At 38.9% G+C, this 23,781-nt stretch overlaps 1 protein-coding gene across 2 annotated transcripts; it reads left to right on the forward strand.

Moving 5' to 3' along the window:
• Positions 1-6,141: 6,141 nt before the first annotated feature.
• On the forward strand, positions 6,142-23,471 carry LOC125226709 (zonadhesin-like). Of its 2 annotated transcripts, XM_048130786.1 has the most exons (11): positions 6,142-6,246; positions 7,901-8,014; positions 8,906-9,115; positions 9,536-9,715; positions 10,126-10,326; positions 10,718-10,906; positions 11,299-11,493; positions 12,307-12,495; positions 17,935-18,129; positions 18,463-18,683; positions 23,387-23,471. In XM_048130786.1, the coding sequence occupies exons 1-10, from the start codon at positions 6,186-6,188 to the stop codon at positions 18,672-18,674; spliced, it is 1,746 nt and encodes a 581-aa protein (XP_047986743.1). In that variant the 5' UTR covers positions 6,142-6,185; the 3' UTR covers positions 18,675-18,683; positions 23,387-23,471. The 2 variants fall into 2 exon arrangements, with proteins under 2 accessions (XP_047986743.1, XP_047986742.1); XM_048130785.1 differs by lacking the exon at positions 23,387-23,471 and having other exon boundaries at positions 18,463-18,747.
• The last annotated feature ends 310 nt before the right edge of the window (positions 23,472-23,781 follow it).

The following is a 23,781-nucleotide window of genomic DNA, read 5'->3' on the forward strand; positions in this document are numbered from 1 at the left end:
AATAAGCCCTTTGGTGACATGTTTTTTAACGCAAGAAAACATTGTCATAGCAAATACCGTTCATATGTTTCAGACAATAAGTCTAAACAGTATCAGCTGGTAATGGTATATTTTACAACAAAGAAGTAAATTATTATTGTACAGTTGGCAACAATAAAACAACACCTCAAATCCTGAATACATTTTCTAAATATAAATAAATCAGAAATATCAAAGTTCAACTCTGTCTGAGCCGGAACTCAGATATTAAATAAAACAGATTTTAAAATATTACCATTTTAATGGATTTTAGTACAGTGAGAGGTTCTAGTCTAGGACACGTAACGGAGAGAGAATTTTGGTTAGAAAAGAAGGGGTGCTGGTGCCGTGCACCTTGCTTTTATAGTGACGCGAAAAGGGGAAACTGTGGCGCTTCAGTCTTCATTCTTATTGGTCCGGCAGGTCGAGGCGCTGGCCACTGCTCATTGGATCAGCGGGGTGACCGGAGGTTGGCCGTCCTGGACAGTGTTGCCAGTCATGGCGTTAACAAACTCTTAATTTTTGCCCTGTTTAGTTTTGTTATAGGTACAGATTATTATAAATGTAGACAATTAAATTGTAATAGGTATTTATAGCTCAGTAGTAGACTTAAAATTGCACTTATTAAGTTACTTTAGTTTTTAACCCCCGACCAAGGACGATTACATTAAATTTAGACGGTACGAGAACTCGCATACGAGTTTTATGCAAAATTGTATGTAACCTCAACAGCCCGCAAAGTATCTAAAATCGCATACGAGTTCGCATGCCGTCTAAATCAGGCTTAAATCGTACTTGCCCCCGACGCAAAAACGACGGGTGTTATAAGTTAGAAGCGTCTGTCTGTCCGTCTGTCTATCTGTCTGTCTGTTTGTCTGTCTGTGTGTGTGTGTCTGTCTGTGGCATCGTAGCTCCCGAACGGATGGACCGATTTAAATTTAGTTTTTTTTTGTCTGAAAGCTGAGTTAGCCATGTTTCATGAAAATCGGTCTACTATGTCGCAGTCGGGGGTTTTTTCAAAATTTTAATTTTGTGGTTAGGTTACCTTTAGCGCCAAATCAAGTAGGTATTAACTGGCAATCCAGAAAAAGTGATATCCTGCGATTCAGGCGTAGCCTTTGGCAGATGCACGTAATAGAGGCAATAGATAATGTGTAAAATGTAGATAATGTGTATAGATGTAATTACATAAATATGTGCAATAATCTAATATCTATGTCTATCTATCTATATTTTCAAAATTTAGCAGTGTTTGTAACCAATAATCATGTCTAATCATAAGCTTCACTGTACTGTACCAATAAACTATTTTAATATTTGTTTTTGTTTTCTGTCTCTCACACATCTCTTTTTAGCCCCCGACGCAAAAACAATGAGGTGTTATATGTTTGACGTATGTCTGTTTGTCTGTCTGTCTGTGTGTGTGTCCGTCTGTGGCATCGTAGCTCCCGAACGGATGAACCGATTTAGATTTAGTTTTTTTTTTGTTTTAAAGCTGAGTTAGTCGGGAGTGTTCTTAGCCATGTTTCATGAAAATCCGTCCACTAAGTCGGGGTTTTTTTCAAAATTTTAATTTTGTGATTAGGTTAGTTATTTAGCGGTTACAGAATAGTAATTACTTCTGAAGCGTTATTTGATCCGCTACTTTTGATGCGGACTGTACGTACTTTTGTATTGTAAAAATGTTAAAGGGTTATTTATATGTTATGGAAACGTTATATTGTTTAAAATGTTATCACATTAGCTGCTCAATAGCTTTATTATATGAATCATGTAAAATTATTGTTTTTCGCTCCAGTTATGACGTAATTACATATGTACGTCAAAAAATATGATTTACAATAAACAAACTAGCACATTTTATTAAAACCTGAGGCTGATATCGAACCAGCGTACTCCGCAATCGCGGCAGATGCCTGTTTCCGCTCGGCCACCCAGGTCACGGTCTGGAGGCCTTGGTCACTTTTTCTTTCATATGTGTAATTTACTTCGGTTTTAATTTATGTATATATATATGTGACTACTTTAAGATATTTTAATTAAAATATTGTTCTACTCCCGAACTGTTATTCGTCATTGACAGGGTCGTGCATAGATCTTTAAAACCCTACATAAAAGTCTATTCCCCAAAGCCAGCATCCACCGACTTTCCGCGCATGCGCACAGTACCTATTGATAAAACTGAAAACGCATTGTTTGGCTCTGTAAGCATGGCAACGCATTGTTATAACGATAAGCTACATCTACTGTTACACATGCTCATTACTAGCACGAAAGCATGCCATTATTGAGCAATTGCTACTTTAGTAGCATGTGTGTCTAAAATTCGAGTATGCTCAAAAATCAACGACCCTTTGATTTTTGAGCGTGCTACCTGCAGCGCGGGTGGAGGGGGCGTGCTTTTGAGCGCGTGTGAACAGGTTTGCTTTTTAAGCATGCTAGCAAATACTATGTAAAGTCTACGAGCTAATGCGTGCAGCTTGGTACCAAAGCTGGCAACACGCGATACTAGCGCCTCTAGCGGCATGAGTTGATCAAAATAGTTTAGTTCATAATTATACAGTTTAAAATAAAAAAAAATCACACAATCTTATTTCGTGGTTTTATTCCATCTAAAAATGTTAAAATAGATCAAGTAATCGCATTTTGTTTTGTTTTACGTACTACGCCTATTATACTGCCCTCCTAAGCTGAAAAGCGCTATCTCAAATGAAAATCCACAGCTAAGTTATATCCCATTTTCAAAATCATTTGGTTTTGAGATAGCGCCACTCGGCTTAGCAGGGCAGTACAAACTACTTTGATCAACTCATACCGCTAGATGGCGCTGCTAAAATCGTTGCCGCTTCATTGTATGGGAAACGTCACAATCTGCACGTATTGTTTATATAGCATTTGATGCTATCGATTAGTTGGTCATGGCGGGTGCGCGTGCTTCCTTTCGCTATGTCACGTTGGGGCGACGATAAAACACTAAAATTTGTTACGTTATACAGCTTCCCAGGTGTTATGCTTGTAAAAAGATGGGACATATCAAGAAAGATTGTCCGACGTTGAACAAAAAGAAAAGTAGCAAGGTGATGTCATCGTCAAAGGTTCTGCTCACGGCGCTGTCGGTGAACGTTGAAAGTGATCTTTGGTACGTGGACAGTGGGTCGGCGACTCATCTTTGTGGAGATGTGAACATGATGAGTGAATAATTTTATGTGGCTGAGCTGATGATGGAAGGTCCACTCCTCAATGGTTAGGAGTTAAAGGATAATTCTTTCACTACTGTACATATATTCGGACTGATACATATAATATCAATAGGAACCACTAAAAATCAACAAATAAATAAACTTTTTAACAAAAAATAAAACCGCCTTCAAAAATAAGCGCGTTACAAAACACGGAGAAACTAATAAAAAGCAAAAAATAATAAACCTTTGAATTCAGATTCCTTATCGGATTGCAATAATCTAAACATCCAAATTATAAACAAATCAATTATTTCTGGAGTCGGGGCCAGCCTGCGTATGGTTGGGTGGGGCAAACAGGAAATAGCAAGGTGACGAACAGGTCTGGTACCGACTACAAAAATAATTGATTTGTTTTTAATTTGGATGTTTAGATTATTGCAATCCGATAAGGAATCTGAATTCAAAGGTTTATTATTTTTTGCTTTTTTAGTTTCTCCGTGTTTTGTAACGCGCTTATTTTTGAAGGCGGTTTTATTTTTTCTAAACTTACTTCGAATAAAGACAATATGCAGAGAGGGAAATGGGGGCAACGTCTTGTATGGGGCGGTTGTCCCCTTTTATCTTAATATTGCAAACGTTGCAATCCCAGTGACGTGCTACATTTGGAACTGTTGAAATATATGGCACTTCTACATTATGGTGTTAAACTATAGTTTAGTATCAGATTGATTTAGTAGTTTTGTGTATTAATTCTTCTATAGAAATAATAACATACTTTATTTTTAAATTGAAATAGATATCATACACGAAAGAAAAAACGGCAAGGCCCACTGGTGGCCGAGCCGGGAATCGAACCCGAATCTATTTCAATTTATAATTTATATATACTACTAGTAGTGTGACTACTTGAAAAAAATAACAAATCAAAAAATATTCAATAAAATAATTTGATTTGTTCCCTAGTTATACTTTATTTTTATTTTATTTAATCAATATGGCAGCCTCGTGGGCCTTTGCAATAACAAGTGTATTACATAGATATAAAAACACCGATTTGTGCATGTAAGTGATTAGGCCTACACATATACAAAGCATGATGGCGGCCGGGAACTCGAACTGCCGAGTGAATTATTCATCAACTGCACCCTTTGCGTAGGCTATTTACTACATAATATCCTATCAAACTTATACATTAAACAGCAGAATGCAAAAATAAAAAATACATATCTGGAGAACGATCCGCCATGTTCCATGGATCAATCGAAAGTCCAATAACATACTAAATGTTTACAATATTTTAATTGAATGACAAGAGTGACAATTGTGACATGACATACAATACTTTCTTTACCGGCCGTAGAGGTTTCATAGCACGAAATAGGTATAACACCTCCCTCACAAATCTCTAAGGTCGGTTTTCTGTGGCTTGAATGGGTATTACGGTAGCTAATATCTGGTCTATGTGCCTTATCCAAATATCTCCAGCGTCCGTTCTAATCTCGTAATGAAGCCGGCCTAAGGTTTTAGTTATTGTTCCAAATTGCCATTTATGTCCGTTAGCATAATCTCTTGCTTGAACTCTTTGATCAATTTTTTAATTTTAAGTGGTATCTCAATAGGATCGGATGCGGAATGAAATAAAAAATTGTAAAAACCACGACTTTTCTTGTCAATTAAGTACTAATTAAGTACTGTTCGATTCTCTAGGTTTCAAATGATTTCACCCGCTTGTGGGTAATATTCAAAATTGTACTGAAAGACAATGTTGATTTTGCACAAAATAAAATAAAATAATAATGTATTGACAGGAAGCTAGTTTCAGGAAATTTTATTTTCTTTACTGATTTTACGACAAATATTAAGTTGACAATGATAAGCGTAACAAAAGCGTTCTAGCAGCATTTGCTCTTGTTGTTTATTCGGGCATTTTCATAATTTGGGTCCGCCCAATTAGCAAAAGTTGTTAACAAATATTAACTCGCTGTCAGTTTTGTGACGACAATTATTAAGCATGAAATCTGTCTAAAAATGTACACTATTCACATTCTGAATGTAGAATATCGCTTAAAGTCTTGTAATTAACACAAAAATAATATTTTTATTGGAATTTCGTGCTTAATTATCGTCACAAAACTGACAGTGAGTTAATTTTTGTTAACAACTTTCGCTAATTGGGGGGGTCCCAAATTCTGAAAATGCCCATTCACACGTTCATGTTATTCTCCAGTAAGATCACTAAACGCCTGTGATTGTGTAAATATACCTCTTAATTTCCAGCTAAGTCAATATCGTTTTTCATGTGTCGTAAATATTGTTACGCAAAAATGATTTTTATTAGGCTCAATGTTGTTCCCACATATATTATTTTTTTACATACACATTTTTTTTTTCTAAATGTTAAGCCAGACTCACACGTTTCAAGTCATATCAATTAATTGTATAGAAACTAAGATTGCAAATAATACACCGAGTTTAAATATTTGAATGTCTATTTAGAGTGTTAGTTTCAATGAGACGGTTAAACAAAATGAAGATGACCGTGACTTAATATATAAATATCGAATTCCTCATTATTATTCAATGTCTGTGACCTTATCGAGTCAATTCTGTGCATTTCGTGCGGATAAGTGGGAGAGAAATTCATTCTGGCGCAACTTACAATACATCAATCGTACCAAAAATACAAGTACGTACACTGAAAGAAATATATTTACTCATTAAAAAATATAAAAAATAAATTTAAAAAGAGGAACCTGAATATTTTAATAGGCTACCTAGAAAGTAATGAGGTTACGTAAGTATGCTTGATAACGACGTAAACAAAAGTAAATGTTGAAATAAATACGATGTTTTTTCATCTTCGTATTAGTAACAGCGGTGTAAAATGTAATTTAATAGTTGACACAAGTGCACGATCTCATAAAGCGAAGGTTATAAAAGCGGGAAGTGGCCACGATTTGGCAGCACACGCAGCCCGGAAAGAGGATGTGGAAGTTGCTGTTGCTCTTGGCCTGTGTGGCTGGTTCCACCATCGTCTTTTGTGATGGTAAGTATTTATTCAATATGTTTATAATTGGTTTATAGTAGTAGTTTATAAGATTCATCCATACCTGTATTATTGCCAGTTTGAATTTTAACTTTAACATAAAAAATATTGGATCGAGGAAAACTTTTTTACTGTTATGTTTATAGTTGCATTAGTCATAATGATCTTGATATTTTTGCAATCACTGCATGCTTTATAATAGAAAGCATATAATAGAAAGCATTGAAATAGAGTAGTACATAATTATTGGATAAATTGTGAGGGATAGGAATACTCACGAAAAAAAAATCACTGAAGTATATGCTGGTCCAGTGGACATCCAAACGTCACCTATATAGTTGGCTGTGCGTATATACCCATATTACCCATGTATAATAAAACAAATTAACCAACAACAAGAGTAAATGAAAGACGAGCCATCCTGAAAACTATCGAAAATAGACGCGGAAAAATAGTCGGACATTTGATGCGACACGACCACTTTTTATCATTATCACTATTCTGGAGGGACGGATTGGACGTAAGAGAGGTCGAGGAAAGCCCAGACTTAGCCACATGGACCAAATAAAAGAAAAAGTAGGGGCCGTGTCGTATCAAAGAGTCAAAGAGCTGGCACAGGATAGAAAAAGCTGGAAAATACTCCACCGACAAGAGATTAACTCTTAAGTTTATGATATGAACCAAAAACAGCTTAATCCACACCAACCTAACCTACCTTTTTTTTTTGTCGGAATGGGGAATGCGTTACGCACCGTCTCCCCAGCCGCGGGAAGGCCTTGAAGGGGGGTGTGTGGGACTCCCTCTTTCGGCCCCCTCTCTTGTCGAGAGGGAGGGAAAGAGGTTTACCCACTAAACCCCACTCCGGCGTTTCGCCCTCTGTGCCGTTCGCGAGGGCGTCATGGGATCATCGGGTCTCCTCTGTCCACCATGGCGCCCTCCGGCAGCCCCGAATTGTTACAAGGCATCCGCACAGGAAAACCTAACCTACCTAACCTTATCTTACCTAAACTTTATCTACAACAGATTCATAATTATAATAATGACTGCGCAGACTCAGAATCAAGCTATGATGCTTCATCATCTCTTTCGTCAAGTTCATCAGCTGCCTCATCATCGTCATCGTCTTCTCAAACATCCTCTTCATCAAGTTCGTCATCATCATCGAAATCATCCGCGTCTTCACAATCATCTTCTACAAAGATTTACAAACATAAGACGCGAGTCTCTGATGGCACAGATAGTAAGTAACAAACAGTTATACTATGAGTAGGTACCTAATTCTGTTGTACCTTTTACTAACATTGAATACGACTATTTGTTTTGATATGAGGATATAATATTTATTTTATTTACCACTATCATGTTAACGTTTCATGTAATACCTTTAAAAAAGGAATTATTGTCCGTAAATTATTAATACCTAACGAGCAATACTTTTACATAATTATATACCGGCGATCTCGGAAGCAGCTCTAACGATTTCGCTGAAAGTTGTGATGAGGGAGTTTTCGGGGATGAAAAATCGATCTAGTTTGGGGTTGGGTTCCGGGAAACGCAATTTTTGACTTTTTCGAGTTTTCGAATTCCGAACGAAGCTACTGAAGATTTACAAAAGTGCCACTTATATTGGAGACTTATATCGTTTCACTTGTAGATTCATCAGACGCTTCCGTCCAGAAACCTGGGCCTGTAGAAGTAGACGGATCAGACCAAGGTTCCGCTGACTCAGATGCATCTTGTGACTCGAACTCGCAAGTTGACACCAGTAGTAAGGATAATCTTTCATTAAAATCAGTCACTTAAAACGACCTAAATATTTATTAGCATATATATGGCACTTGAGTAAATAATACATCAAATACTTACTTACCGAAAAAGACGCTTGTAAAATATATTTATAATAGAGGTATATGTATGTGGAAGCGCTGGTAGCCTAGCGGTAAGTGCGTGCGACTTTCGTTCTGGAGGTCGCGGGTTTGAACCCCGGCTCGCACCAATGAGTTTTTCACTTATGTGCGAAATGACATTTGATATTTTGCCAGTCGCTTTTCGGTGAAGGAAAACATCGTGAGGAAACCGGACTAATTCCAATAAGGTCTAGTTACCCTTCGGGTTGCAAGGTCAGATGGCAGTCGCTTTCGTAAAACTAGTGCCTACGCCAAATCTTGGGATTAGTTGTCAAAGCGGACCCCAGGCTCCCATGAGCCGTGGCAAAATGCCGGGATAACGCAAGGAGGATGATGAGAGGTATATGTATAAAACAATAAAATTTTAATAATCTTTGCGAATCATAATTATTTTTTATTAAAATAATGAAACTAATCAAAAATTATGTACACGAGTACCTAGTTGAAGTCAAATATATTTAGATAATATTTTGTATTTAAATAAATAAACGAGTATGATGTGTTTTGCTTCAACTTCGTCCCTTGTATAAATTACTACGATAACTTATAATTGTTGTATTTTTTTTCGTCTGTTTTTATTAATCTGTTTTTTACTATTTATGTGCTATACGTATTGTTTTTATTTTTTAGTTTTACAGTGCCTTGGTTTTACTGTTATGCTGTGTAACTTATTTGAATAATAAATAAATAATGTCATAAATCCATTGGTAAATTATAATGCAGGTACTAAAGCGGTAACAACAACTTTTCAGAATTAACACCAACCTACAAATGTGGTCCAAACCAAGTGTTCTCAAACTGCACAAACGGGGGCTGCGAGGCCCGCAACTGCAGCCAGGCGGGCAAGCCCGTGCCGTGCGTGAAATTGGACGAAAAAAGCTGCAAGAAGGGATGCGTGTGCGCAACTGGATATTTACGGGCGTCAAACGGAACTTGTGTATTAAAGAGCCAGTGCAGAGAAGGTAATTTGTTAATGACAAGGAAGGAAATTTCACTTTGGTTTTTTGGGTCAGGGCCTTATTGAAAATGCATTACTGTAAAAATTTCAATCAAAAGCTGATTTTATCGTATTTCTCTTATAAAGTATTCGCTCAAGCAACTTGTACCGTAACGTATTATGCGGAAAAATATTTATATTCAATGGGTTTTTACTAATCTCCGATTTGTTATCGTTTGGTTTGGTTGTCTGACTGTGGATAGCTATTTAATATCTTTTTGGAAGGTGATTCACGCTTCGGTTTCCCTTACATCAACACGATATGTCAGTTTTCGCATATCGAATAAGGTTTTTGTTCTTATTTTAGACATCCATTTTTTTAATGACTATATTATGAGTACCTATGTACAAAATTTTATATACCAATAAAATTCTTTCCATATAGGTTGCGGAGATGATCCCAACTCGCACCCTGGTTGTGGCGTCAACTGTGGACAGACTTGTGCCACCTACAAGATTAAAAATGCACCCTGCATTCTCCTTTGCTACTTGGACGGATGTGACTGCAACACTGGATACGTCTACGACCCTAACGTCAAGAAGTGCGTTTTATCTAAAGATTGCAGTAAGTGTTTGTTTTACTATTGAGATTCTTTTACCTACTCTTAGTGATTTTAGTCCTTTGAATTTGTCGGTGTTTTACTTTGAAACCAAAAATGATTTGTTTATACTATGTCGGTGGCAAACAAGTTTACGGACCACCACCGGTAAACCGTCTACGTAAGCAGCTCCAAAGGTGTCACATGAGTGTTGACGACCATAACAGTCAGAGAATTTTAGCAACCCTACTCACTACATGATAAAAAAAAAAAAAAAAAAAACAGTTTATAAAAAGAGTAGGTTATTTATGTGGCATTGTTGCAAAATTAATAAGTTGTCCAACATTTATACATTATGTAACTGAGGTCTAAAACATTACTATGACTAGTGGACTTTCTTGAAATTGTAATCAACTATGCGTATTTAACCCTCTAGCGCCAACATGTGGACTTCACGAAGTTTATTCCACGTGCACCAACGGCGGATGCTCTCATAGGAACTGCAGTCAACTGGGCAAGCCCAAAATCTGCATCGATAGAACTCCCGATTCCTGTACTAAAGGATGCGTTTGTGCCGAGGGTTATCTGCGCAATGCCAATGGATCTTGCGTTCTTGAAAACCAGTGTCCTCAAATTGGTAAGTTTGATACTGGCTTTCATTTGTACTTTATTATTGTTTCATCATGGTTGGCTAAGAAATGTAAAATAATCGTTAGTGGCTGACTCTGAAGGATGCTTTTTACAGAAAATCAGTTCTCATTATCATCGTGCAGTAGAAGTTATGAAGATGGAGCATTTTCTACGTGTATCTGTCTTCTACCTTCTCGTAGACATCCTGATACAACATCGTCACCGTTGCGTTGTTTTTAGTCATATTTCTTCCCATCTTCTTCAAAATTTGGATTATATATGTAGGCACTAGTAGTTTCACCCCAATTCAGTTTGGAAACTTAAAACGAGTAACATAATTATTATGTACAAATATGATTTAACTTTGACTAAGAAAAGTGTTGTTACTTTCAATTCAGGATGTGGTGGTGATCCAAACGCACAGCCTGGTTGCGGTATAAACTGCGGAAACAGGTGCTCCGACTATAAGATAAAGAATAAATCACTTCTCTGCCCACGCATCCAATGCAAACCCGACAAATGCGACTGCAAACCAGGTTTTGTATTTGACAACAATCTCAAGAAATGCGTCGTGCCAGAGCAATGCAGTAAGTAGCTATAAATTAAACTCAATAAAAATTATATTCCCTACCTACCATACATACACCTTATGTCTTTACTTCCACTAATTCATCGCTATTTTAGATAAAGACGAAACAAAATAAAATATTGGTATAAAACACAATAATATGCTGCACCACAGTAATTTAAAACTAGAATTTAGAGTTCACAATGGACCAATTTTTGCAATAGTGATAATGTCAAGCATCAGCATATTGATTTTACAACTTTTAATGATGTTTGTCTATTTTAAACAAGTATCAAACCATTACTAATTTCAGATATTATTACTTATTATAGAAAAAACCGATTATGTGAAAAAAAAACTTTTGACAGTTACCAAGTTGTACTATGTTTAATCAATTTTAATCTATTTCAGCACCGGTTTGCGGACTAAATGAAAAATACGACTCGTGTGTGAACGGAGGTTGTGGCCACAGAAACTGCAGCCAGATTGGAACGCCTCAATTCTGCATAGACAGGACCTCTGAGTCTTGCATCAAGGGCTGCGTCTGCGCCGACGGTTACCTCAGAGCCGATAATGGAACCTGCGTACCTCAAAGCCAATGTCCAGGTAAAAAAAAATTTTTTTTTAGCCTGATAGATATACAGAAACGTTAATCTTATTTCAGCAACATGATATCTTAATTAAAGGCAGTCTAAACAGTATGAGTGCTTACTTTGTAGAAACTTGATTGTAATTTGAAACGTCGTGTTTTACATTGCCAATTACTCTCATTTAATTTAAGTAAATAAAAAACTCTCCAGGACCAGTTCGCCTTAATTGTTCACTAGACTGCTCCGCGTCTATCGATCTGACTAACCTCTTCAAAATATTTCTAATATGTTCTACATTTCTTTGATTCCAAAACTTCTTACCGGAGTATGCAACTGGATCTTTAATACTTTTTACATTGTCAGCACCACAAACGGATGACCGCTGTCCCGGACAAAACGAGTATTACAACACATGCATCAGGTGGTTGTTCCACTCAGAGCTGATACTGGCTTTCATTTGTACTTTATTATTGTTTCATCATGGTTGGCTAAGAAATGTAAAATAATCGTTAGTGGCTGTTTCTGAAGGATGCTTTTTACAGAAAATCAGTTCTCATTATCATCGTGCAGTAGAAGTTATGAAGATGGAGAATTTTCTACGTGTATCTGTCTTCTACCTTCTCTTAGACATTCTGATACAACATCGTCATCGTCAATGGCATTGTTTTTAGTCATTTTTCTTACCGTCTTCTTCAAAATTTGGATTATATATGTGGGCACTAGTAGTTTAACCCCAATTCAGTTTGGAAACTTAAAACGAGTAACATAATTATTATGTACAAATATGATTTAACTTTGACTAAGAAAAGTGTTGTTACTTTCAATTCAGGTTGTGGTGGTGATCCAAACGCACAGCCTGGTTGCGGTATAAACTGCGGACGCAGGTGCTCCGACTATAAGATAAAGAATAAATCACTTCTCTGCCCACGCATACAATGCAAACCCGACAAATGCGACTGCAAACCAGGTTTTGTATTTGACAACAATCTCAAGAAATGCGTCGTGCCAGAGCAATGCAGTAAGTAGCTATAAATTAAACTCAATAAAAATTATATTCCCTACCTACCATACATACACCTTATGTCTTTACTTCCACTAATTCATCGCTATTTTAGATAAAGACGAAACAAAAGAAAATATTGGTATAAAACACAATAATATGCTGCACCACAATAATTTAAAACTAGAATTTAGAGTTCACAATGGACCAATTTTTGCAATTCCGTCTCGCGACAGCGTCGAAGCTACCTGTGTGCTAAAATGTATTAAATTATTTAAAATTAGTGTTGTGCAATTATAAACCTTATCTGCGTATTCTACAACGTTTAGTTTTCAACGTGAAGTGCAGTGCTTATCTTATCTACCGCGGGGTGCGAGGGACGGAACGCTCCCGCTGCCACTGTACTGTAAACAAGTCGGATTGCTGCAGGTTTTCTGTTGCTATGCACAATATGGGGTCCGTGAGTGGTGATATAGGCACCCAGGGCGCATTAACGAAATCTGAATCCCAACCGAACTTTCCATCACAAAGCCCCTCAGAGGACCTGAAGTTACATATGCGCAAAAGGAAGCAGCCTGACTACGATTATGACATCAAACAGGAGTTTCAAAATTTACGTAAGGATATTGTGGCACAAGTTGCATCCTCTAGTGCCGATCTTAAAGAAGAAATCAGGTCGGTATTATCTCAAACGCAGGCCTTGATTAACGAACAAGCGCAGATTAAGGGGGAGTTATCAACTCTTAGCACCAGGGTTTCATCAGTCGAGGATAAAAGTGCTATACTCCCCACCCTCCAAAATGATCTCAAAGCGGCAAGTGAAAAAATTGAGAATTTAATCACCGAAAATAATAATAATAAGCAGTTCTCCCTACTTAACAATGTTGAGATATCCGGGATCCCTTTACAAAAGGGAGAAAACTTAAATAACATTTTGTGGAACATTTGCAATCTGGTGGGATACAAAATCTCAGAGAGCGACGTAGACACAATATATCGCGTTCGACGTTTTGTTTCGGATCCGCAAAACAGCAACACAAGTGTACGCCCGCCGGCCATTATCGTGCGATTTACCCAGCGCCGGCGTAAGGATGAGTTGCTAGGCGCCGTGCGCGCGCGCCGAGGACTAACCACCGCCGACATCAACCTCCCGGGGCCGGCGTCGGCTGTTTACATTGGAGATCACCTTACACCGGCGAATAAATTGTTACTCAAACGTGCCAGAGAACTTAAAGTTGAGCTAAATTATTAATTTGTTTGGACCAGGGATTGCAAGATATTTATGCGGAAGACTGAGACCAGTAAAATCATACAAATACGTAATAGTCACAATTTAGAAAATTTAAAATGACAAATTATCTTTTATTACCTGGTTTTCGCTCGAAATGTACTAGTTAGAAGAAATTCTAAAAACAATAATTATTTTAATCTGCGCTCGCTTTTTTACATGTTTAATACCTATTTAAGACTGCACAAGATTTCGCTAGTAAATATTATGTTTATACTTAGTTCACGCCATCATTTTGTTCTATATTCAAGTACAATGCATCAATATAGCTTTTTAATATATTTCGTACATTATTTCTGCACAGTTTTTAATAATGTTATGACACACGTAAGGGTTCCTTTTTAACGACGACACCAACACACATCAAATTATGTCAATTAGTAACATAACGGGTTATTATCAGAATGTGAGGGGATTACGGACTAAATCTCTTCAGTTTTTTTTTCACAAATCGCGCAGTCACATTATGATTTTATTTGTCTAACCGAAACATGGCTTACGGCAGATTTTTATGATAATGAATATTTTGATAACAGATACAGCGTATTTCGATGCGATCGGTCAGCTGTTGACAGTGGTGCAGCGCGGGGGGGCGGAGTGCCGGTGGCTGTGCGAGCTAAGTATATATACCAGCCTATCGCCCGGGACTGGCCCGTGCCCGCGTGGGCATACTGTGATTGTGTGTGGGTATCTCTTCCTATAGGTATCGAGCACGGACCTGGAAACTTCTCTAAGCGCGGTGGTGTAAATAAACAGCGATACTGTAATATTGCATGCATTTACATACCTCAAGGTCAAGGACATAAGGAGGCGCTCGATTCATTTCTTAATATTGTTAGTGACTTAATTACCGAACGGCCCGATGATTTGTTTTTGTTAACAGGGGATTTTAACATACCTGACGCCAACTGGGTAGCCTCCTCCTCAGCTAATTTAATCTTAACATCAAGTGGTAATTATGAAACGAATTTGCTACAAGATTTTTGTGCTTTACAGACTTAAAACAATATAATCATATTTTAAATAGCAACCATCGTATTCTAGATTTAATAATAAGTAATTGTGTTTGTACTGTTGCCGCTTGTGATTATCCCTTAACTCCTGAAGACAGCCATCATAAATCGCTCACATTAGATTTATTATTTGACCTTTCAACTGGCCCTATTAAATCGGCCCCAGTTTCAGTGTATAATTTTCATTTAGCCGATTTTAGAAATATGAATATAGAACTATCTAAAATTAATTGGCAGTCATTGTTCAATAACTGTAACTTAGAAAAATGTATAGAACTATTTTATGAAATTATAAATGATCTTTTTGCCAAGTACGAGTACGTACCCCGTCGTAAAATAAACACCTCTTCTTCAGCCCCTGTTTGGCATAGTAAAAATTTAAAAAAAATTCTAAACGAAAAACGTGAATATCACAAATTGTGGAAAACGTATAAAAACCCACTTGATTATATTCAATTTAAAAATTTAAGAAAACGGGCCGAGAAAATGGAGACTCAATGCTATAAAAGTTATATTGCTTATTCGGAGAACAAAATAAAAACGCATCCAGCCTTTTTTTGGACCTATGTTAAGTCAGTATTTTCCAAAAATAAACTCCCTCAAACGATGTCTTATAATGGTAACTCATCTTCAGATGCCATACAAATATGTAATTACTTTAATGATTATTTCCATTCTGTTTTTGAGATATACAATATGTCTAAGGTTAGTAATAGTTTAGATTCACTGTCACACCCTCCCATTGATATAAATTCTATAGAAATTACAACTAAAATTGTTCTAAATCAGTTAAATGCTATCAATATTCATAAAGGTTCCGGTCCGGACGGGGTACACCCTCTTTTTATAAAAAAATGTTCAAATTTTCTGACAAAACCCTTATGTTACCTATTCAAAAAATCAATAAGTAATGGATGTGTGCCAAAAATATGGAAACAGGCTTGGATAACTCCAATACCAAAAGGAAAAGTAAGTCATGAAGTCGAAAAGTACCGACCTATATCGAAACTCTGCCAGTTCAGTAAAATTCTCGAAAAGATAGTTAAATGTCAACTCTTCGAAGTTGTTAAGGATCATATTACCCCCCACCAGCATGGTTTCTTTAAAGGTCGTTCGGTGGATAGTAATTTGTTGATTTTTACAGGAGACGTTATTAGGGCTATGGATAGTGGACACTGTGTAGATGCCGATACCGATTTTGCTAAGGCATTCGATAAAATCTGTCACAGCACATTGTTAAATAAGCTATGGCAACTCGGTATACACGGTGATCTCTATCGTTGGATAAAATCATATATTGAATCTAGAACACAGGCAGTTGTATTGTCCGGTTACACATCGCAGTACAGGGTTGTCACATCAGGAGTCCCACAGGGATCTCATTTGGGACCTCTTCTTTTTGTGCTATATATAAATGATATAACAGACTACATTAAGCATTCTAAAGTATTACTTTACGCGGATGATGCTAAGATTTATAAAACTATTAGAGATGGCTCAGATTGTGATCTACTACAAGAGGATTTAATTAACTTAGAGAGATACTGCAATGATAATAATTTATTTCTGAACAATGAAAAGTGTAGTATTATAACTTTTACTAGAAAAAAGAAAAATATTAATCATAATTATACTATTTCTAATAAAACATTAAATAGAGTAACCCAAATCTGAGATCTCGGTGTGACAATGGATTCAAAGATGTCGTTTATTCCCCATATTGATAACGTAGTCACAAAATCGTTTAAGCAATTAGGTTTTAAACCTACGAGTCTGCAAGCCTTTTAATAATTCTTTTAGTTATATAACACTGTACAATAGCTATGTCAGGAGTCGTTTAGAATTTGCATGCGCTGTTTGGAAGCCTTTCCATGCTGTTCATATTGACAGAATCGAGAGGCTCCAAAAGAAATTCGTAAAAACGTTAGATTATAGAACAGGTCATGACTATGCCGATTACACCTCCTCATTAAAGCATTATAAAATTCAGCCTCTTAAAGACCGCCGTGACTGCGTAGACTCGGTCTTACTTTATAAAATATTTAGGGCCTTATCACACTTGCGATTTGCAGGCGATTTGAAAGCGAAGCGAACGCGCAGCGAGTTTGCCGCGAGTGCGCAGCGTGTTCGTCGCGATATCCATTGCAACAGTATTTGAATCTTCCGACGGTGCCATTATTTATTGTTGGTTGTCCATCTGTCCACATTCGTAGATAATAAACTACTACAAATATCGACTTAAACTAAAGTGGATAGAAATTAATTTTGCTGATGAATACAGCATGAAGTCTCGACTCTAGACGCGGCGAACTCGCTGCGCACTCGCGGCGAACTCGCTGCGTACTCGCGGCGAACTCGCTGCGCACTCGCGGCGAACTCGCTGCGCGTTCGTTTCGCTTTCAAATCGCCCGCAAATCGCAAGTGTGATAAGGCCCTTACACTCAAAATTAGCGATCCCCTCGTTGCTTGAAGAAATAAACATTAAAGTCCCTCGTGCGCGTCAGCGTAAATGTCGTAAAAAGGAACTATTTGCTATCCCGTTCAGTCAAACATGCTTTGCACGAAATATGTTTATAAGGCGTGTCTGTAAACTATATAATGAAAGTGTTAATCTTTCAAACATTGATGTTTTTAACTGTAGTATTAGCGATTTAAAGAAAGCATTTTGTTTGCAAAGTTGAATTATCCAAAATGTATCGTATTCTAAGCATTAGTAAGGTTTAAATTAGTTTGTTAACACTCGTAGTAATTTGCATAATGGGTAAGTATGTTCTCTGTACCTATTATGCAAATGATTACAATTTAAGCATCTATCTTATACAACTGAATATGTATATATGTAGTTAATAAAATTAAGCACTTATATTCTTTAAGGAAACTATAGGTCTATTGTAAATGCAATAACAACTTATATGTATCTCATACTGTATGTGACCGTTTGTTTCTTTCTCAATAAAAAAAAAAAAAGTGATAATGTCAAGCATCAGCATATTGATTTTACAACTTTTAATGATGTTTGTCTATTTTAAACAAGTATCAAACCATTACTAATTTCAGATATTATTACTTGTTATAGAAAAAACCGATTATGTGAAAAAAAAACTTTTGACAGTTACCAAGTTGTACCTATGTTTAATCAATTTTAATCTATTTCAGCACCAGTTTGCGGACTAAATGAAAAATACGACTCATGTGTCAACGGAGGTTGTGGCCACAGAAACTGCAGCCAGATCGGAACGCCTCAAATCTGCATAGACAGGACCTCTGAGTCTTGCATCAAGGGCTGTGTCTGCGCCGACGGTTACCTCAGAGCCGATAATGGAACCTGCGTACCTCAAAGCCAATGTCCAGGTAAAAAATTAAAATATTTTTTTAAGCCTGATAGATATACAGAAACGTTAATCTTATTTAATTAAAGGCAGTCTAAACAGTATGAGCTTACTTTGTAGAAACTTGATTGTAATTTGAAACTTCGTGTTTTACATTGCCAACCTACTCTTATTTAATTTAAGTAAATAAAAAACTCTCCAGGACCAGTTCGCCTTAATTGTTCACTAGACTGCTCCGCGTCTATCGATCTGACTAACCTCTTCAAAATATTTCTAATATGTTTTACATTTCTTTGAATCCAAAACTTCTAACCAGTGTATGCAACTGGATCTTTAATACTTTTTACATTGTCAGCACCAACAACCGATGACCGCTGTCCCGGACAAAACGAGTATTACAATACATGCATCAGTGGTTGTTCCACTCAGAGCTGCAACGAAATCGCCAAGGTTCTCCACTGTCCGATCCAACCCGCTGTTTGTAGGGAAGGCTGCCGGTGTAAAGCAGGGTATTGGAGGAATGCTGACAATGTGTGTGTGCCACAAAGCGAATGTCGTAAGTTGTAATGTATGTAGGTAGGTATACAAATATTCTATATGTAACCACCGTCACTATGAAAATAAAACAGTCTTGCATGAACGCCTTTGTGTTTCATTTAATACATTCTAACTGGCGACGAATTGGTGAATTTTAGTCGAAATTAGTGATCATGCCTTTTGGAAAGTTGCACGAATTCGATCTACATGGTCGAGGCAACTGGGACGCGTACGTGCGGCTGGTGGAACAATATATTCTACTAAATGAAATAAAGGAGGGGCTGCGCGTTGCCACGTTAGTAACCCACGTCGGCTCTGCGACCTACGAATTGATGTGTGACTTGTGTGCACCTGACCATCCAGAAAAGAAGGACTTCAAAAGCCTAGTGGCCCTGGTTAAAACGCATCTGGATCCCAAAAGGTCAGAAATAGCAGAGAGGCACATTTTTCGACAGCGGCGGCAAGCGGAAGGCGAATCGATCGGGGTTTTCCTTCAAAATTTAAAACATCTCGCGACATATTGCAATTTCGGTACAAACCTGGAGGAAAATCTACGCGACCAATTCGTTTCGGGCCTCAAAAGTGAAGATATGAGGTCGCGCTTGTTCGCGGAACCTACATTGGACTACAAAAAGGCGGTGGAGTTGGCGCTCGCATTGGAAGCGGCCGAGCGGCACGCTGAGACAGCGGCCAGCGGCGGCGGCGGCGGCGGGGCGCCGGCGGCAGGACTCGGGCAGGGCGCGGCCGGCCTGCACCGCGTGGGCCAGGCGCCGGCCAAGCGGCGGCCCGCTTGCTGGCGCTGTGGCCGGGAGGGACACGCGCCTAACAAGTGTCGGTACAAGTCGTATACTTGCAATTTGTGCAAAGATAAAGGACATTTGGCTACAGTGTGTAAGAAAAGTGTAGACAGTAAAAGTGATAGTGCCGGCAGGTCTAAGTATCAGAACTACATTGATAGTGATAGCTCGGACGACGATATGAGTGATGGTATGTACAAGATTCTATCAGTAAAAAGTAAAATAAAAGATGGGCCTTATCATTGTACCCTTAAAGTCGAGAATCGTAATATTTCATTTGAAATTGATACGGGCAGTAGAATATCGGCGATATCAAAACAATTTTATGATGAGCATATTTCACATTTAAATTTATTAAAAGACGACGATAGATTTCATTCATATACGAAAGTGCCAATAGTCCCTCTAGGGTATATTAGAGTGCGAGTTACGAGCGGGAGCGAGTCAGCTGATTTGCGGTTGTTTGTTATTGAAAACGGCGGCTCGCCCCTATTAGGTCGGACTTGGTTACGTAAATTAAAACTCACGTCTATTGAGATGAACAAAATATCTGACCACTGTGATCCATTGGTACTTCAATTAAAAAATGAATTTCCAGAAGTCTTTGATGATAAATTAGGTACTTTTAAAAATAAAATACATTTACATTTGAAAGATAGTTCTCCGATATTCTGCAAAGCCCGACCATTGCCTCTAGCGCTGCGTGTGCCAGTCGAACGGGAGCTTGAAAGGTTGCAATTAGAAAATGTCATTTATAAAGTCGATTCCTCGGAATACGGGACCCCAATAGTTCCCGTAATCAAGCGAGACGGTTCGATTCGCATATGTGGCGACTACAAGGTCACTGTAAATAGGTTTTTAAAAGAGTTTCACTATCCCCTGCCCCGCATCGAACAGTTGTTTGCAGCTTTAAGCGGTGGGGAAAAGTTCACTAAATTAGATTTAAAGAACGCATATTTACAACTGGTTCTCGATGATGACTCACAACCTCTAACCGCTATAACTACTCACGTAGGTACTTTTTTGTACAGAAGGGCTCCATTCGGAATTAAGTGTTTGCCTGAAATATTCCAAAAACTTATCGAAGAGACGCTTAGTGGGTTGGAGGGTGTAGTGGCATTTATCGATGACATTTGTGTTACTGGTAGAAATAAAGACCATCATATGAAAAACTTGAAAGCAGTTTTTAACTAGATTGAGAGAAGCGGGTTTGCGTGTCAAGTTCGAAAAATGTGAATTTTTTAAAGACGAAGTTTGTTACCTCGGGTACAGGATAAATAAAAATGGTCTGCACACGGACAAAGATAAAATAGCTGCAATTGAAAATTTACCTGTGCCACAAAATGTGTCACAGCTTAGAGCCGCCTTGGGTCTAGTCAATTATTATGCACGATTTATACCCAATATCAGTACCATTTTACATCCTCTGTACGCTCTGCTTGCTAAGGGTAACCGGTGGCAGTGGTCACATTCGTGTGGCCAGGCTTTCAAGCAAGTTAAAGGTGAGTTGCTGAACAGTACGGCGCTGGCACACTACGAGCCAACGCTGCCGCTGGTTCTCTGCGTGAACAGCAGCGCCTATGGACTTGGCGCAGTGCTGGCACAGCGGTATCCCGACGGCACCGAGCGCCTCGTGTGCTGCGCGTCGCGCACACTCAACGAGACCGAGCGGCGCTACAGCCAGATAGACAAGGAGGCGCTGGCCATAGTATACGGCGTCAACAAGCACCACCAATACCTATTCGGCCGTAAGTTTACTCTTCGAAGTGATCACAAAGCGCTCACATATATCTTTGGTCCAAAACACGGCATACCCCAGACAGCTGCGAGCCGCTTGCAGAGGTATGCAGTACGACTGGCAGCATATGACTTCGAAATAGAATTCGTGTCAACTGACAAAAACGGTAACGCGGACGGTCTTTCCCGTCTACCGCTTCCTTATAGGTCGAAGAAAAGTGACGAGGACGACGCGGCATATCTACACTTTGTGGAAGAAACCTTCCCCCTTAGCCACAGGGACGTGGCGAGGGAAACAAAAAAAGACATTACACTGTGCAAAGTGTACGGGTACATCATGAGCGGGTGGCCTTCAGGTACGGAAATAGAAAATGAAAAGCCTTATTTTCACCGAAAGGACACGCTGCACATAGACCATGATTGCATAGTGTGGGGCTATCGAGTAGTTATCCCCACCAATCTGCGGGCACAAGTGGTGGAGGAGGTCCACGCCGGACATGTGGGTATGGTACGCATGAAGCAAATTGCACGTTGTTACGTGTGGTGGCCGGGCCTGGACGCCGACCTGGAGCGGCGCGCGCGCTCTTGCGACGCCTGCCGCGCTCAGTTGGACGCACCTCCTCACGCCACTCCAGCGCCATATGCCTGGCCCGCCGAACCCTGGGTAAGACTTCATGTCGATTTTCTACATCATAATGGACGGACTTATTTCCTCCTCATTGATGCTCATTCGAAGTGGCTCGAAGTATTCTCCATGGCGAGCGGCACAACTGCCGCGCACGTGAATCTCAAGTTGAGGGAGGTCTTCGCAAGGTATGGCCTACCCATACAAATGGTCACTGATGGTGGCCCACCATTTACATCACACGACTTCGAGGCCTTTCTACAGAAAAATGGCATCTTGCACGTCGTCACAGCTCCATACCATCCGTCAAGCAACGGAGCAGCAGAGAACGCCGTGAAGACGGTGAAGAAGGTCCTCAAAAAGGCCACATCAGAAGGTGAGAACGCAGAGACAGCTCTTTTAAAATTTCTACTGCAATATCGCAACAGTCCGCACAGCAGCACAGCCCGCGAGCCCGCCGTGGCGATGCTAGGGCGACGGCTGCGCACACGTCTGGACTTGCTGCGCGCCGGCAGCGCCACGCCCGCCGCCAGGGTTCAGGAAGCGCAGAGCGCACAGTTGCGCCATGCCGGCGGGACCACTCGCGAATTACGTCAAGGCGACCTGGTATTGGTTAGAAATTATTCCAAAAATAGTCCAAAATGGACAGAGGGCTTAGTGACTGAGCGCACGGGCGCTGTCACATACAATGTTAAGGTTGGTGAACAGGTCGGGACCAGGCACGTGGACCAGCTTATCAAGGGCAAAGCGGTACGTTACTCACTACCTAGTGACAATCTGTCTACTGAACCCGAGGTCTCCCTCTCCTCACCAAGCCAGCAAAACGAAATTCTATCCAGACCAGAGTCTCCAGAATTCCAAGGTGCAGAAACCTCATCAGAAAAAGGTAAGTCGAATAGGGCCCTCTCCCAGCCGTGCAGTCCGTGCACGCCAGTCCGCCAACCAACCGCGGGCACAGTGCAAACGAGGGCGCTACGACCGCGCGCTAAAATTAATTATAAGTTTTAGATAGGTATTATCTTTCGTGAAAGGTTAGAAAAAAAAATATATCTTTGTCCGGGTGACCCCAACATAGGTAGGTATACACAACTGCGTAACAATATCAAAGCATCTGATTGTCAATACCTACTCTGTATGTATTCTATACTTGTATATTAAACAGTAACATGTGTACCTATACCTATGTAGACAAAACTATGCACCTAATGTATTTATAAGTACCTAAAATAAATTGTTTTGTTTTAGTTGTAAGTTAACACATAAGCAGTTATTGATATTGTAATTCTTGGCTAAACATGCCTCACACCTGTCTAGATGAATAGATAGTCATAATGATATGATTAGATAACAGTTTTGTATTAAGTAGGGTTAGGTCATGACGTCAGGGTACTCATGGTCAATCATGTTTTACTTAACACCGGTGCCGACTGATGTTTGTAACTAGACATAAGTACTCACACAATAAGCTTTCGTTATAAGAAGTGTTCTTTAACTTGTATAAAGGATCATAAATAAGGCACGATTTCGTTTGTTACATTCTTACTTCGTGCAATTTTCTTAGAGGGGGAATGTAATGTATGTAGGTAGGTATACAAATATTCTATATGTAACCACCGTCACTATGAAAATAAAACAGTCTTGCATGAACGCCTTTGTGTTTCATTTAATACAATTATTTATTGCATATCTAATTTGGTAATCCAGCATCTTGTAATTATTAGACAAGTGTAGGACGTGCTGTAGTTTGGCATAACACTTAATAACGACCAACACAAACCTGTCATATTATTGAAAGAAACAGTAAAAAAAATCTTAGGAACATGTATTTTTCAGGATGAAAGCAGGATTTTAGTCTGCAATCAATAAATCTATTCAAAAGTCAATGGATTTTACAGAGAGATTATTATAAATAAATAAATATTGGGGACACCTTACACAGATCAACTTAGCCCCAAACTAAGCAAAGCTTGTACGATGG

Source organism: Leguminivora glycinivorella, chromosome 5 (genome assembly GCF_023078275.1).
Source record: "Leguminivora glycinivorella isolate SPB_JAAS2020 chromosome 5, LegGlyc_1.1, whole genome shotgun sequence".
NCBI lineage: Eukaryota > Metazoa > Arthropoda > Insecta > Lepidoptera > Tortricidae > Leguminivora > Leguminivora glycinivorella.